This window comes from Tachypleus tridentatus, chromosome 9, assembly GCF_004210375.1.
Source record: "Tachypleus tridentatus isolate NWPU-2018 chromosome 9, ASM421037v1, whole genome shotgun sequence".
Taxonomy (NCBI): domain Eukaryota; kingdom Metazoa; phylum Arthropoda; class Merostomata; order Xiphosura; family Limulidae; genus Tachypleus; species Tachypleus tridentatus.
The window spans coordinates 75,990,098-76,007,815 of NC_134833.1; the positions used below are offsets into that span (position 1 = coordinate 75,990,098).

At 31.0% G+C, this 17,718-nt stretch overlaps 1 protein-coding gene across 6 annotated transcripts in view; it reads right to left on the bottom strand.

Moving 5' to 3' along the window:
* Positions 1–17,718, bottom strand: part of LOC143225527 (importin-5-like) — an 83,836-nt gene that overhangs the window by 34,491 nt on the left and 31,627 nt on the right. For all 6 annotated transcript variants that reach the window (XM_076455142.1, XM_076455143.1, XM_076455145.1 and 3 more), the window contains 9 exons: positions 17,574–17,670; positions 15,565–15,669; positions 12,249–12,374; positions 9,087–9,210; positions 8,882–8,969; positions 6,762–6,868; positions 5,544–5,668; positions 4,041–4,130; positions 3,336–3,509 (listed from right to left, as the gene is read on the bottom strand). In XM_076455142.1, coding sequence (XP_076311257.1) covers positions 3,336–3,509; positions 4,041–4,130; positions 5,544–5,668; positions 6,762–6,868; positions 8,882–8,969; positions 9,087–9,210; positions 12,249–12,374; positions 15,565–15,669; positions 17,574–17,670 — 1,036 coding nt within the window. The remainder of the gene's footprint in view (positions 1–3,335; positions 3,510–4,040; positions 4,131–5,543; positions 5,669–6,761; positions 6,869–8,881; positions 8,970–9,086; positions 9,211–12,248; positions 12,375–15,564; positions 15,670–17,573; positions 17,671–17,718) is intronic.

Here is a 17,718-nt window from a genome sequence, read left to right on the forward strand (position 1 = left end):
ATCTGCGCTAGCTGCCCCTAATTTAGGGGTGTAAGACTAGAGGGAAGGCAGCTAGTCATCACCACCCACCACCAACTCTTGGGGTACTCTTTCACCAATGAATAATGGGATCGACCGTCACATTATAATGCCCCCACGGATGAAAGGGCTAGCATGTTTGGTGCGACTGGCATTCAAACCCTCGACCCTTCTCTTTGGACTCTGAAGAGATGTCTATCAGCAGAAATTTAAAGAAAACCTGAATAAGAAAGAGAGGGAAATACAACAGGGAAATATTTCCCAGAGTAGATGCTTTACTCACATTACTCTTGGTTTATAATTTCTTCTTTACATGTCAGTTTTCATTATAGAAATGTTTCTAAACTTTAATCACGCATCCAAAACAAATATGGGTTAAAATTGCAAATTTGTAAAAAATGTATACATTTTTTTATATCCTAAGTATTGTAAACACGTCCAAAGCAAAATTGTATTACAAAATTTCAAAAGCAAATGACTTTGTACTCGAAATATTACTTTTAACTTATTTTTAAAGAAATTCTTGCTGTGTAAGGTAACAAATTTCAATGTCTTATCTGAATATTTGCCCAGAAAATGGAAATCTGCCAGCAAACAATTTATTGTATACTTTTTATATTTTTGTTTATTTTTAATCAGAGTAAAAGATGGAGTATGATTTTCTGTCTGAGCTTACTTGGAGAAACTTACCCATACACACAAACAGAATACAGAGTAGAGCAATGCAATAAAAACATTAACTTATTAAACATTGTTCAAAATTATGAATTTATAGCAGATCAGTAAAATGTTTACATTTTACTAATTTGAAAATATATTTCCTGTATTATCTACACACACAGGAATGCTATCTTACTTGCACACCTACCTATGAGATTTGCATGCCACTAACCTTGTACAAACAGCTAAATTTACGTGTTAAACACGAACTGTGCTTGTGCATGATGATATCATGTGATAAATCCTCCACCTATAGGAGAGGGAATCCTTCATGCATAATAACTTCCCCTATGCACTCACACTCATTATAATGTCATTCTCTTACAAAACAAGATAAAAAGATGTGCACCAGAAGAGGGAGAACATGTATTTGGAAAATAGTATCAGAAATATATTTTCAGATTAGGAAAATATTAACTTCTGAGGCAATAACTCACATCCACAAACAGAAATACTGGAATCTCATGTTGGCATGGAAGGGACAGTGAACAAATTTACCTGGGTGAGCTCCATTCAGAAAGCATGCAAAGGGAAGCCCAAGGAATGTGACACCTGATAGCAAGAGCTCAACAGGGACACATAGATGGGAGATCTCATCTTGTCTCAACTGCAGTATATTTTTACCCACGATTCAAGGGAGGATAAGGAAATGAGTTACTAATGTGAAATATAAACATAACCATCTGAACACTTTCACACAAGTAGATGACAAACCAATATGTGTAGCGTGGTTAGAGCCTAATCTTACTGTACAGCATATGCTCACTTCAACTCTACTGAAAAGGTTTGGGCTGCAGAAGTAAGGCACTACTACCTCACTTTTTACCATATATGAACAACTGACAACAGACATACTTGCCTTGACAGACAGACAAAGTGGAAGAGCAACAGGAATATGACAGAAAATGACGACACAGTGATATGCAATATGCAATGTATCAAGGCAAGGACCCCAGGAAGAAGACTGAGAGATGATGTGCATATAGAAAGAGATAAGACAACACTGGCATTCACAGCTAAAGAATGAGGAAGTGGAAGCCAGAAGAAAAAGTTAAGAGAGGTAGCAAAAACACTTGTGTAAAGTATGCCAAACCAAGAGCAAGTACAACAAAAAACCTAAGGGTATAGAGACCACTCCTGTTGATAAAATGCAGTCTAGCCAAAAAGAGCAGTCTCCCAACAGATTCACAACAGGCAATATGAAAAACTCAATGTGAATGGGCCTGGAGAGTAGGTCTAACTCCCAAAATCAAAAGATCCTACAACAGGTGTCTCCCCTCCTGATGGTTGATGATAGTGTAAAAAACAACCACAGAATTATTGGAGCAGACCACGACCAAGTGATTTGCTATTACAAGCAGTAAATGGAAACATGCTTGACAAACAGCAAGAATTAAGAGCATACCAATATGGAGAAAAGTGGAAAAACAGACTGACAATGAAAACTTGAACACCTTATCTTTTGATAGAAAATTCTGACAAAAGGTTGGCAACCTGAGACCCAAACTGACAGAAGAATTGCCAATGAAATGTGCAACTGTCCTGATGGCAGACAGAGGGAGGAAAACTAAATCTCAAGGATCAGGGTTGTGAAACAAAAAGCATGAAGAATCATAAGACACAGGTGAAAGAGGAAGAAACATTTATGAAAATAATGTCCTAAAACAGTGCTGACAGGTGAAGACTTTCCTCAGCTAGTAGGGAGGTACTCAGTGCAAATCCAGGAGAGAACAGGCAAAGAAATTTTTGTTGTTCAAGCTAAACATTAGGGAATGGAACATCAGAAGAATGGACAAGAATAGAAGATCCAAAATACACAATGAACCACACAACATGCTGCACAATGGCTGTGACATTGTCTTTAGTCAATGATCCTCCTAAATCCATATTAGTTGTTGAGTCTGTTTAGTAATATCACTTGCACATAGCAAAATTGAAGTCACCTTCCTTTGTAAATTCAGTTGTATCAAAAATCAAAATTTCTGCAATTAATGCAAATCTCAAACTAAAGCCAGAAAAAACTGAACACAGTTGTGTTATACAATGATAGGAAAAAGAAGGACATGATCACAAGTGTAAGTACATAGAGGCAATTACTGTGCATGGTGGTTGTGACACCACCTTCTGTTGGAAGAGGACTTTTGTCACATGATGACATCATCATACACTGGTGCAAGTTCAGGTTAGTGGTATACAAATCTGAGGCACACAAGAAAGGAAGATGGTTTTCTGTGTGAGAGGTGAGATATTATCTCAAGAATAAGGCTTGAAATGTCTGTATAGATTCCCAACTTGTCTTCTATATCACAAGTATCATATATGCATTTTGTTCCTGTCACTATAAAGTTTTTGCATAATTTTCTCTTAAGATAATATAAACTAATTCTACATTTCATGCAAATCATAGCTTTTTTAAACCTCTTGGTCATATATTAATCAAATAATTTATATATGTTCATAATTAAAAAACTGTGTTAAAAAAAGAAATGATTGAGATACAAAGCACTGTCACACAACAGCCTTTTCAAGCATAAAAAGCTCATACTACAAAAGTTTTCAAAATCTTAACAAGCTCTATTCTTTTTTTTTCAACCTACCTCTTTAAACTTAGAACTCAATACAATCTCCAAACTATTGATAATTTTATCAAGGTAAGGTGTTAAAACAGACTTTGGACAGTCTTCAAAGAAATTCACTAAGGCTGCCCCAGCATGGGCTTGAACTCTAGGATAAGCTGGGTTTTCTAGAAGCAGTAATAGCCCAGGTAGAACCTTAAAGGATTAAAAACACAAAGACCTCTTAAATTAGCCTGGTGTTCCATTAGTTTAAAAAACAAAATTACATTAATATTTTACAGAAGTGCAAAAGTTCAAAACTAATACTTTAATAGAATAAGAAACATAAAGAAAGATGAAAGAAATGATGAAAGAAAGAAAGTCTTTATAGCATTAACAGCAATAGAATACTGGTTTTAAGTCTTAATAATGTTAACAGCACTAAAATTCCAAATATATTTTGATGAAAATATGCATTAACTTCAGATAAAATTATTTAGAAAACTGTATAAATAATATAAAAAATAAAATGCAGTACAAATCAAGTTGTAAGTGAAGCTCTAATTACGCTCTTGTATTGGAATTCCTAATTTGATACATACCTTCAAAAAGTCTAACCATTCACAAGGCAAAAAAAAATAAAGCATTAAACAATTCTTGATATAACCTGATAATTTACTTTATACAAATGTTTGTATTTGCAAACTATCTTAATCCATAGAGTACATAATCCACTTTTATACTTACTTTATCATGGAATTTTTTTTCAAATGTTGGTGCAAAATCAGTGGACATTTGTCCTAAGGCATTGCAAGCTGCATATTGAACCCTAGGATTCTTGAAATGTAGTAAAACATTGATTATACCCATAAACAATAAATGGTTTAATAAAATACAAGGAAATGAATGATCATTAATACTGTAGGCAAAATGAAAGAAACCATAAGTTAAAGCAGGCAGGATAATTCTCAAATATTCAATATCATAACATACAAACTTACTACACATTCACAAAAAAAATAAGCAGATTGTCATCTACCTCCCACAAAGAGATATGAACAATTAATTGCATATCATACAAATAATTTGCATATGCAATCATGGCATCTCTGGCAACGTAACTGGCTTATGGCAAAGTCCTAACCATTGATAGTGCAATACCATAATGGAATGAAAACCTTTGGCTTATCCTAGATCCCATTCCATAAAGCTCAGAAGGTCCAGAAGACAACTAGGCTCTTGAAAGACATGGGGAGGAGGGTTCTTATGTACTCTCTGATGAATTTTAGGTCATCTCTTAGGCACAAAATGTTCAAAACATTGGACTTTTGTCAACTTCAAAATATGTTCCAGTAATCAAAATTACAGATCAATTAACATACAAAACTGACCACTTTACAACATACTTTGGCAATGACTTCATACAAATTTATAACTGCAAAGGTTCAGCCAGTTAAATAAAACTGATTAAATGATGAAATTTTGAGGCAGTGCACAAAAATAAATTAATCTCCACAAGGAAAGCATTCTGCCTAATCATTTACAGATGGAGTGTTTTAAAAGGCAGATACAGAATATTATGCATGTTCATACATATAGTGAAAAAATTGTTGATTTGGCTCAATGGTGGACAAAGACACAAGAGCAACTGAAAGTGTCATGCCAAAGATTCTTGACTGGGTGTGGAGAGAAAATGATTACAAATGTGACTTGTACCATGCTGTTAATGATGCACACACTAAAGTTATGTAATACCATTTTAAAAAACCTCTTTAAATGGAAAAAAAACTGTATTTACAAAACTTTTGAGGTTGGAGAATCAAACAAAAGTATCTGTTTTTTACCAATCTACTTACAAAACCTCACCATTCATTTGTATATACCCTGTATAATCAAATCACTGAGTACTATTTCATGAGGCCTGTCTATTACATAAAACTGAAAATAACATAACACAGATCAAGTCTACTATTTCATACTGTCACAAATTTTAAAAAACAGACATAAATGTTATTTTACTAAATTTATCATGCCACACAACATAAAACTACATAAATTAAATCTACCACTTTTCCAATAAGCTTATAATGTTTTACAACAATGGCAGCAGCACATTTGAAAACCAAACTAGACAAAAGAACATTTTTTACATATGACATTTTATGCAACATTAAAGAAAAATGTATTAGAATCAAACTACATCTATATGTTCAGTTCTTTAAGATGAATTCTACAAAACACTGGACCTACAGGATCTTGAAGATAAGGAAGAATTCCATCAACTAACTGTGGTAGAGATGCTTCCATGTGCCTATGGCAACCCTCACCAATAGCTGATACTGCCATTAGTCCTGCATGGCGGTGTTTCCAATCAGCTGCATCAAAAATTATAAGTAATTCATGATCAAAACTGCTTATCTTTTGATTGTCAGGCATCTTTAAGCTTTAGATAATTATTGATGCTTTAAAGTTATCTTCTTACAAAACTGTTTACAGACTTTTAAATTAAAAAACAAATCTGACAAATTTACTCAATGTTGTAAGTATTCATTATGAAAAACAAAACTGGAGAAACATCAAGCAAGTAAATCCTAATGAAAAGCACAGATGAAAGAACACAAATCAATAATGAGAAGCACTAAGCAACAAATAGTAACATACAGCACAACTAGATAAAGGCACCGAGTGAATAGACTAATTAACAGCATGGGTGAAATGCATTCAACAAAAAGTAGAATTAATGAGAAGCATAGATGAAATAGCCCCAAGTAAATAAAAAATGATTTAAGATCAGGTTTAAGAAAGTTAAAAAAAAGGGGTCAATGAAAATTAATTAAAATACTACAGTAATAGCACCAAGCAAATTAACATTAATAAGGAGTGCCAAAAAAGTGAGGATTAATGGAAAGAACAGCTGGAGAAACATGACAAGAAGCCCAAGTTCAAGAATACAAAACAAATGAAATATGATGGTACATTGCTGGAAAAGTACCAATAACTGAAAACTAATGAGGAGCTCATATAGAAGTGCATAAAAAGAATGAAAACTAACAAAGTACAAGGCTGGGTAACATTAACAACTAAAGACTAAGAGAAAGAACTAGAACTGATTCATGAGAAGCACACCTGGTGAGTAACAAATGAAAAAAAAAATTCTTGAACAGTGTGGTTTAAAAAGAACCTACTGAAGAAACACTAATGAAAGCACTCAGAAAATAACAACTAGCAAAGAATATCAAGTGAAGAGAGATTTAGTACAAAACACTGAGTGAGGCCAAAGTGAGATCTTGGATGGAAGAATATTAAGTAAAGAGACAAATGAAAGCAACAAATGAAGGAATTCTTAATAAATTGCTCAAAGACATCAAGGTAATCATTTCTAATGGAGAGCATGGTAGAAAAACACCAAGTACACAAATACTGTTTGAATTTATAGCTAGAAGAATATTAACTGAATAAAAATCTTACCACTACTTAACATGGCTGGGAGAATGTTAATAACTAGTGGCAACATCACTTTTCCTCCTAAAGCACAAGCAAGTCTATCCAATCCTGTCTCTCCAACTACTGGATTACTGTTTGAAAGTTAAATTACATACATTAAAAATATAAAAAGTGTAAATACCATAACAAAATGAAAGCAACTACCTCACTAAATACATTTTTTCATTTGAAACAGAGAACATAGTCAATATGCATCAAGAACTACCACAAAAAGCATCAGTTATACTACACAAAAAATCTTTCCCTAATAATATCAAGTGACATTGTAAAAAGAAAACTTTAAATCTATTATATTTGACATCTGGGAATATTCTTCCTACTAATTCCTATGATTACTCATGAACAAAGTAACAATGTTTACAGGATCTGTGATGCTACAAGCAAAATGAGATGGTACAGTGAAAAGAAAGACAATGAAACTGCACATGAAGTCCCAATTTTCTTTTTAGTAGTTTATCAATAGATCTAAACACAGAACTTTCAAATGTATTAGGCAGGCAATGGCATTGCCTGTGTATAGATGGTTTAGCTCGTTTGTTGAAATGGTATTTTAAACATCTTCTCAACATGTCATAGCAACTTTACAATACAAGAGTTTCCTTTCATAACAATATCATGTAATGACTGTCTGGATATTTCTTAGTTTGAATTTCTTGTTCTTTTTTCTGCTGTTTTTTTTAATTACATGTTAACTCAAAACCTCAATCAACAGTGAAATTATTTTACACTAAAAAAAATCAATTCTAGTGTAAGTGATGTTATCATTACCCCCAATGAAGTTATCTTTCTTACAGAAATTGTGTTTTTTTGAAAAGATTATGCACAAGGAGAAACTGGAATTACCAGTCAATAATAGATAAATAAACAATAAATATAACAGTTGGATCCTCACTGTGTTTAGAACATGGTTATAAATACAACCTTCCTTTGTCCATTGAAACATTGCATTAAAAAATAACAAGCAAATAAGTAAAAAGAAAACAAAAAGTAAAAAAAATGCTATACTAAGTGGTAAAACAAAACAAAAAACAGTTTAAATTTTGAATGTGTCACTTATAACATGTATGACAAAGAATGCTCACACTGATAAAGTTACCTAATTACATCAATAAAATATGAGCATAGGTAAGTGTATTATTGAAGTTGAGTTTCAACTTACCAAGAGAAAAAGAACAAAAAGACTGGTAATTTGTAACTGTCTTCTCTCTTCTGAGTTATTATTGAAAAAATTAATACATTTAACAAAAAGTTTTATTCCCTGCACCCATCATAGGATTTAAATTCACAGTAATCTACAATACTGAAAGGGAATTATAAGAGAAGGATATTTTCCAGTTAGAACTGTTAAAAGGTCTATGCCAACGAAAAAAAAATCTGGTAATTATAAGCAACTTCTAAAGATTTTTTTTGTTTTTTTGAGTTTCCAACATGGTGACTTGGGTTAAAATTTCCACATTACAATTCCATCGTAAGGACTGTGAATTATTGAAATAACTTCTAAATTTGCCTACAATTTAACACTTTGAAGTGTATCTTTACAAATCAAAAAACCTTTAGTGTGCAGATTTATTCTCTTGTGGTATCTTATCAGAACTTTCATTTCTGATTCTATTTTTTCTTCTTTGCTGATCTAGAAAAAAGGTTGCATACTGTTAGTCTAGTTAAGGGATTATTTATTTTTTTCACTGTCAACCAAATATGTGGTGAAGAGTCAACTTATCACACCAACAATCTTGAATTGATTCACACAACTCAACCTGACATACAAGTACATTTTTTAAATTTAAATTAAGATTTGGGAAAAAAAAATATCCTTTGTTATATTGCACGATCTAAAGAATTTGAAAAATCATTTACACATTGGTTTTATATCCAAGTATGAAGTCACACAAATGGTGAAAATGCTCAATAATCAACCTCTAGCTCATACATAACTACAACAAAGAGAGTAAAGATCTAAACAATAACTACATAACTGCTTTCAATTTAGTTAACCTTGAATTAATCACTTCTTTCAAACAAAAATTTACTAAAGTATTTGAAAAAATTAATATTTACCTCATATAGAAGAAACTGATTTTTACCTGTCATTGTCATCATCTAGTATTTCCTCTGAAAATGCCCAATTATCCTCATCCTCTAAATCAATCATCATGTTGAAGACCAATGGAACTAGTGTACAATAAATGATTTAATTACATTCAAAAATAAACTTATTAAAATTCAACTACCTAATCACAAATAATCTAAGCTACTTTGTACATAAAGCCTTAAAAAGACTCAACTCACCTAACTGTGCAATGTGTTTAGTTGCAAGCTTTCGCATCACTGCAGGAGCAGTTTCAGAAAGTGTTACAATAATTTCTAAAGCTAGATGGCGCCACGAGTCATTCCTTCCAGGTTCTGAAATAATCTAACAAAATGTACAAGTTCTATTTTTCAAATACATCATAACAGCTTCAGGCAAAATGTATTAAATATTTTTAAAACTTAACCCTTGAATTTTAGATATTCTTTTATTAAAAAATCTAAACACTTTATTGTGAATTCCTTAACATTTTTTACATTGAGTTTGTAATAAATTTATTCATGTTTGGTTTATTGTTTTAACAGTAATTTTATTCTTATGCCTCTGAGCACATAAATACAAAATAGTCCAAGATTTTTACTACAAATAACAATATTTCAACAAAATAAACCATTAAGGAAAAAGCATATTAACTTAATGTAATACAATAATATTTTCAATGTGATTTTTCAAAAAGGTAAATTTTTTCATCCATTGATAATACCCTTTGCAACAAGATTAAGGTGGACATCATAAATAAATCAGTTAAAATTCTTTCTTTAATCAAATTACCTTGCATTTCAACCACAACATGCAAAGGTCAATTGGAAATTAAACACAGGACTATTCCTTAGCAGCAACAAAATTTGAAGAATCCAGTAAAATAACTGGATGCACTAAACCCATGAAGTCTAACAATCAACTCCAAAGAGAAATATTTCTTTAACTCTCTCAATACAGGCTTAAGTCTATATGATCGACCATGTAACCACTTTGTACTCATTTAGTCATTTTTGATGCAATGCCTCTAACTTTCAATACAGTCTACGTATCTTCACAAAATTTGGCAGTTTAAAATCTTTCACATACAAAAAAAATCATTTTGTTCAGTGAAGTATTTTACAATGAATTAAAGATTTGCTCTTTTGTATACGTGCAAATTAATTTACATGTCAAAATTAAAAATACTCTTCCTCATCTCCAAAATCCCAATTTTCCCGAGACCTCCTACATGCATTTCTAAATTTTTACCCATAAAACCTTATAGTTTGTTGTTTCTCAACCTTATCTTAAAATAGAATTGGTCAATTTTACCAACCTCGCAACAACCACAAAATTTTTTTAAAATCTGAATTAACCTTTTTTCTTTCTAGTATGACTTCAAACTATAACATAAAACTACATTCATTTACCCTAAATAGCTCTAAGTACATAACAGTATAGATCTATTTACAATAAAAGTATATTGTATTATTGCCATTCAAACTGAGTAACTACTGTGCATGCCATTATATCTTGCAAATCATGTGCAGCCCATTACACTATTGGTTTACCCATAAGCTACTACAAGCTCAAGTGCATGCCTTGTGAAAACATTATATTCTTAATATTATCTACTTTACTTAATATAATCTTAACTAAAAAGACCCCTATTTGTACATTTTAGTTGTTTTTATACTAAAAAAACTACAGTGTATTTTTTTATGTAAAACTACAAAAATAAACAAGCTATTAAACACTTAACATTTTTCTTTTTTATTTCCTTCAATTCTGAAGAGAGTTGGTAATTTTTATACCATTCGTAGTATTGCTCTTAATATATATTAAAATAAATAATGCACCAAACAATAACATGTAAAAAGTAGACAAATTCCCTTACTTCTCAAAAATTTTAATAGCTTTATTTTTCTGTAATGAGAGTCATTACAACTTCATCCAAACTAACTGTCAATTTCCCCATTATAACAATACTGATACTCTGAGTGGAACTTTCATTTCACCATTCAGGATGTAATGCTATACAGTACATAATTTGATATATGAAAACCTTGATTTTCTCTTGATTATAGGTAATATATAATCAAATGGAAGAGTCAAATATTAACAAATTATGAAAGAGAATTATGACAAATAGATGTGGCAAAAGTGGTCAAATTTGCCATTTGATAGCTCTAATCAAACAAAATGGAAGACTATAATAAATGTTTGTCTGAGCAATGACGATTTTATCGAGTAACTTACATTTCATTTCATACTTTTTTGAGGAATGATGGATTAAATAGGGAAGATAACATGCTGAGAGAAATGTGTCATGTGCATCATAATGCATGAAATTCAAGATTTTTTTAAATACTGTTTTGTGGAATTAACAACTTTAATCTTTATTTTCAGTGAACTACTTTTTGTTCATGTTATATAAATTAAAAATAACATGAAACCTTGAAGACATTAAAACTTGGTGTCACAGTTAGTAAAGGATACCTGTGTTAATAAGGTTGATAAGCTTTTTCTCCAACATGATTTTATTGCAAAATTATATAAGAATCAATCATAAATGAAAAAAATTGCATTATGTTTCTTTGGTTAAGCACAAAGCTAGGCAACGGGCCATTTCTACTTTATCCACCGCAGACATTAAAACCCATTTCTAGCATTACAAGTCCTCAGACATTCTGCTGTGTCAACTATATTATGAAACTACTAATGCTTTCTTATACTTCACATAATATTAATTCATAAAAAAAGCATGTAATAAGAATCCATCTCATCGATGTAGCATGGGAAGCCTTAAAAATTTTCTGGGTGATTCATTGATAAAATTTCAACAAATTCAAAGGAAGTAAAATATTGTAGTTAATTAAAAAACAACATTAAGACCTTCTTTGTACAACACTGAAAAAAGTTTATATTCATCTATTCTGATTGATGTAAAACAATTACAGTAATCATCATATGTAAGAAAGATTTTTAAAATGTTTGCTTTTTCTGTCTTTCTGATAAGATTTATACATGAAATTGTAAAGAAGTTCACAACTATCCAACTTTTTAGTTTTGTGACCTGAAAATAGTTGTAGATGACACTTTTGCTCTGGAAATTAATTATACAGAGTAAGTAAGGAGTACTTGTAAATGTTTATGTGCATTCAGAAGAAAACTTTTGTTAAAATAAATAACTTGCTTTGTGATAATAAAAACAATAGTAGCTGCTCCCCATAATCCATAAATAAAACAATATTTTCCTGATTGGCCATAACCATTCAACAAAACAAATGCTTTAAATCTTTTTCAAAATAATTTCAGGTATTGTTACTTTCTGATAGTGAAGTTCATTTGGTAATACAGAAGTTATGGAACTCTTGTCCCAGTCAGTTAAAACTTGGTACCTTCAAACAAGTCTGTAAAAGTGAGTCTAGCTGACTTCGTAAGAACCGTGGACATGATTCAGCTAGGTCCACAAAACTTCTTAAAACAACATCATCTTCTTTGTGCTCCAAACTTTTTTGTAAAACCTGTAAAGAAAAGCAGAAATACAGTGCATATAGGTAATCAAGTGCAATATTTTGGAAATTTAAAACATACATAATTACTGATATGTACTTGTTTAACAACTAATTTATTTTATGTAGTACAAAACTATTTTAAACAAAATTGAAAATTATTTTCTTTTTCCTGTATCATAAACCACAATAGTGGCTCATCACAAAGACTGCATAGAAATTTGCTCAAAACTCTAATAAAAAATGGGGGGATCACCTTAGCAAATAGACTTCATCTTAAAATAGCACTCAAGCCTTCCTTAAGAGCACCCAAACATTGATAATAAGCAAAATACAGGATTTCATGATTGTCAGACAAAATCAAAATTTGTCCATTTATTCATTTTATTGTTTCATATGCCTACAGTGAAATGAGCTGGGTATTTTGCAGTGAAACCTAGATAGGCATACAATATAAAATTTTCTAATGTCCATGACCTACTTAAAGTTGATTTATGTGGTTATAAATACATAATAGATGTGATGTTATTAACAGCTACCTTTGTATTCAAATAAACATTTACATAAAACCTTAAGCCCAAAGCTGTATGAATCAGTAAGCAACTACTTTTAAAGACAAAGCTTTAAATAAAGTGATGTTTTACATGAAAAGGATGCTTTTCTACTGTTAAAATGTAACAAGTGCTTTGTGGGGAGGTTGTCTTTTACTACACATATATATTTGGCTAATGCTGTGCATTAACAAAGCCAACTTACAAGATAATTAAAAATCGATATTTTAAAAGCTACAGATAGGGATATTTAAAAAACAAATCAAACAAGGATTGAGAACTGCTGCTGAGCATTTGTTCAAGCTATCAATCCCTTTTATGACTCCACTATAAAAATCTTTGCAAATGTTCAACAACTATGAACTTGCAGACTTTTTTTCAAAAATTGAGAAAGCACTTTTAAACTTAATTCAATCTCCTTAATTTTGTCATGCTATGAAATTTTTAAATCCTTCACTTTTCACAATAAAAAAATTAGTTTCCTTAGCAGACTCATTTGTTGGACACTATAATATAAAAGATGCCAACTATTTCAAATGACTGAGCATAATGATTGTAGACAGAGCCCTTTCACACAAGACAATCTGATGAACGAGGCCTCTTTTTATTTCCATCTTGTGAACAATTGCATTGGTGTTTCTATGCTGCTCAGAAAACGAGAAATACCCATCTACGCGAGTGCTGATTGGCTGACAAGCACTGATGATGTAACAGTGGATTCTCCCACATACCCAGTATGGAGAAGCACCGCATTCAAACTATTGGTAGACGTCAGAGATACAAGTATTTTTTATTATTTCAAGCACAAACATAATTATCGCAAGTAGCCATTTGGACTATGTCTTTTATTTATTATCAAAATTTAATTGTATCTCACTAGAAATTTTCTTTTCACCCCTTTTAAGCCCTGGAGGAACAATTTATCACTTTATTTTATAGGCCTATATAATATATAATAATTGCAACAAGTCAAAATACTTGTCTGTATGAGCGTAGAGTCGTAATGTATACACCAAAATCGTAATGATTACACTCAAATCATAATGGTTGGCATCTCTGTAATATGTTCATTTTCTAGCTCAATTACTGGAAACAACAACGTTACAACACTGGCCTTAATTGCTCTCTTTCCACCAACTTCATTCCTATGTTCACTATTCTTTGAAACTACTTCACTACTCCCATCTTCAGTATAAATAAAGTAATACAAAAACAAGCCAGACTGAATATTTAATCCAAATTATCAATGTTTACATCAAAATTCTATCGCAAGTGAGGCAAAGAGGGGGATATTAATATCCCAGAACACCCCAATTGGTAAGTCCATCTTCTTGTAAAACTAAACACGCCTTTTTATTTCTTTCTGGAAACTGCTAAATTAAAAGTTCCTGATTATGCTGTTGCAAGTCATTACTCAAGTCTATTGTTCATCACTACTCAAGTTCATTGTCTCCGCATAGATTTACACAACTATATTTCAGTAAGTTTTTAATAATGGACATTTACCATAATAAATTTCCCTACTTACACAATGGTGGCAATATTTTTTCTGTTGTTTTTATATTTAGCTGAAATCATAAGTATGTATTCAGTAGTTACAAAGACTGCATAAAACAAAATGGCTACCACTATTTTTAAATAACTAATGTTAAGGTAGTAGATGTAAACATTGTCCCTAATTGGCAACTTATGCTGAATGTATAACTGTTGTCTATTTCACCATCATTATTTGTGTTGTCTTATTCCATCAAACATTTGTGCACAGCAGATGTTGAAAATATGTCATGCAGACCTGCAAAGATAAGCATATTACTAAGTCTTTTTATACTGTATTAATCTGTGTTGTACCGTCGTTAAAGAAACATTGTTCTAATGAGAATGCTTTGTTACTAACACTGATGAAAGCTTGTCATTACATTTGTGACAATCTTTGCATTCAATATGGTCCTTTACATTTTGTTTCTTGTAGCTGCATACCAGTGCACGTTTCATTCTTTGTTATATCTTTGTTATTTATTTGAATAAGTTCAGTGTGATGGTTTGCTGGAAAAAAAAAAGCCAATGTAATAGTAAAGTTTTAAAAAACATGTAATATTCAACTGACTGCATACATGGCATAAAATTTATTCTCCATAAAGGGGCATAAAAAAACTAACAATTTTAATTAATCTTGTTTATTTAAGAAAAGAGGGAGTAGCAATTGTCAAAAAAGTATAGAAACAAGTTGTATAAAAATGCAAAGATATTTTCAAACCTACAACTGAGAACTCTTAAAAAAAAAAAAAAAAAGTAGGCTAGAAACAGACTAAATTATATTTTTCAAAACAGGAACTTGTAACTTGAGAATATAATGCCAGCACCAATCTTTGCATTTTAATTCAACTTGTTTCTGTACATTCTGACAATCCATATTCCCCCTCTTTAAATTAATATTTACTAATCTTGCAATTATAAGAATAAAAGAATGAGCAAATATATGGCAAGTAGTTTCATGTCAGTTTCAAGTTTAAAATATCTCACTACAGAGGATATCCAGAATTTAAATTAATATAAGCAGAGTTATATTACCATTAATATAAACTTTCAGTAAATAAAGTATTTGTTTTAAACATTCAGTGACATTTTATGAATAGTTAAAAATAGCTCTGTACCTGTAAAAGAGGTAGAAGACAGTCTGTGAAGTGTTTTTGAATACTGTGTTCTTTTTCATGAGCTACCAAAAAAGCTGTTGTAGCTTTAACAGCAGCTAAGCAAACCTAAAAGGAAAATAAGTTACATATTGAAAAAAAGATGAAAAATCTTCAATAATTTCAATCATATATATTTGATAGATATTCAAGACCCATGCATGAAAAAATTTATGTCTACAAAAATCTCACTGACATATTCACGACCTAATTTCTTCTTCAAAATATAAATTATACACTATTGGTAGTAAATGATATAACGTAACAAAATATTTTGAGTTATTTAAAACAACGTGTTCACAAGATACATTCAGTTATTATCATTATAATATTTAATGAATAAAACTAAGAAACAAAGATTTCAAACTGACCATTGCAAAATAGTCAAGAAAATATTCTGTATTTAAGCTTCTAAGAACTGCATCTGTTCAGATTATAGTCATGATACTTTGATTCCTCTGCTACTCAGCATTTGCAATCCACAGAAAATTAAAGGCCAATACAAAAAATTATCTATTTTTCATTATGCAAAACAGAAATAATGTAGATGGATCACAACTGGTATACAACTATACGTAATATGCATTAGGAATAATAAAAAATATCATGTTTAAGTGCACATCTACATTCTTCTTAATTAGTCCTTAAACATTTAAAACCAAGTGTTTAAAAATAACATCTCACAGCCACAAAACTTTTTGTTAGATGCTTCTACTTCATCCTTCTGTGCTTGGATAACTCAGTCAGATATGGTTAATAAAATAAATCTTTTTCACATTCCTTTTTCAATATTTTGAACAGCTCATTTATTTAACAATTCAAAAGAATAAATTAATAGCATCAATGCTACTTGTTATTCTAATCTATGTATTTCATTATGATCAGTGATAAAAGACAACTTCAAACACCATACATAATACAACTTTTAACTTGCCCTTGTCCAAGATTATTGACTAGAGGCAGAATTCTCCAAAAACCATACAACTCAGAGACAAGAGATGAATATGATAGCTTTATTTTTAGCATAAAAAGTAATATTTTGCAAAGATCTATCAAGAGAATAAATGTGACAGATTTATCTTCTTCATCCACATCTTAGAAGAATGTTTACTCAATTCAGTAACATTCAGAAGAAAAATGCAGAAACTTATTACAAAATCATGAGGACAAAGGAAAGAGACAGAGCTGACAGAAGACTAAACTAAAAGAACAATCACACTGTTATGGGATGAATGTAGTATTTAAAAGACATAATAAACCTAACAGAGATGTTCAATGGCAGGTATGTTAATTATAAACATGCTTTACCAGCTTCAAAAAGACATTTACACCACAACAATTGTTATTGCAAAAAATGGTTTAAATAGTGTCCCAACTGCTACTGTGTTTATTGTGTCCCCACCTCCCAGATGAGCTCTCGATTGAGCAAAATGCATCAAGGACAATGTATATGGTAAAAATAATATTGTTAGAATAATATTACTGTATACCTTCTAATTCTTGAAAGTTTCTTAGAACTAAATATAGAATGCAATGTTTATAAAATACAGCAAGCCTAATACCAATGTCTTATGACAAGTAAATTAGTTTCACATTACTTATTGTTAACTTAAGCAAGTAACAACTTTTTCAAGTTTGATTGTTTGGAAATGAACACAAAGCAACACAATGGGCTATCTGTGCTCTGCCAACCATGATTATTGAAACCCAGTTTCTAGCAGCATGAATCCACAAACATACTGATGTGCCACTGGGAGGCACTTTGGGAAGTACAGGGAAAAGTGGGTAAATTTCCATTATCAATTATTGATTTATTTAAACACAAACAAAATTTTGATAAAAACTAAAAGATGTACAAATCTTTGAATACATTCAAACCTGAGCAAATTTAAATCACAGATATGACTGCCATACAACTAAATCTACTTTATTATTTCACTAATTGATAAAGCAAAGTTAAAACATTCTCTTACATTCAAATTTGTTGGGTCTTGAAGACTCTGCAAGAGCATCTGCCGAATTACATCTAGGTATCTGTTCTGCTGATTTCCAAAAATACCAGGTACAGCCCTGTTCAGAATTTTAAACAGTTACATATGTTTTACATATGCTTTCCTA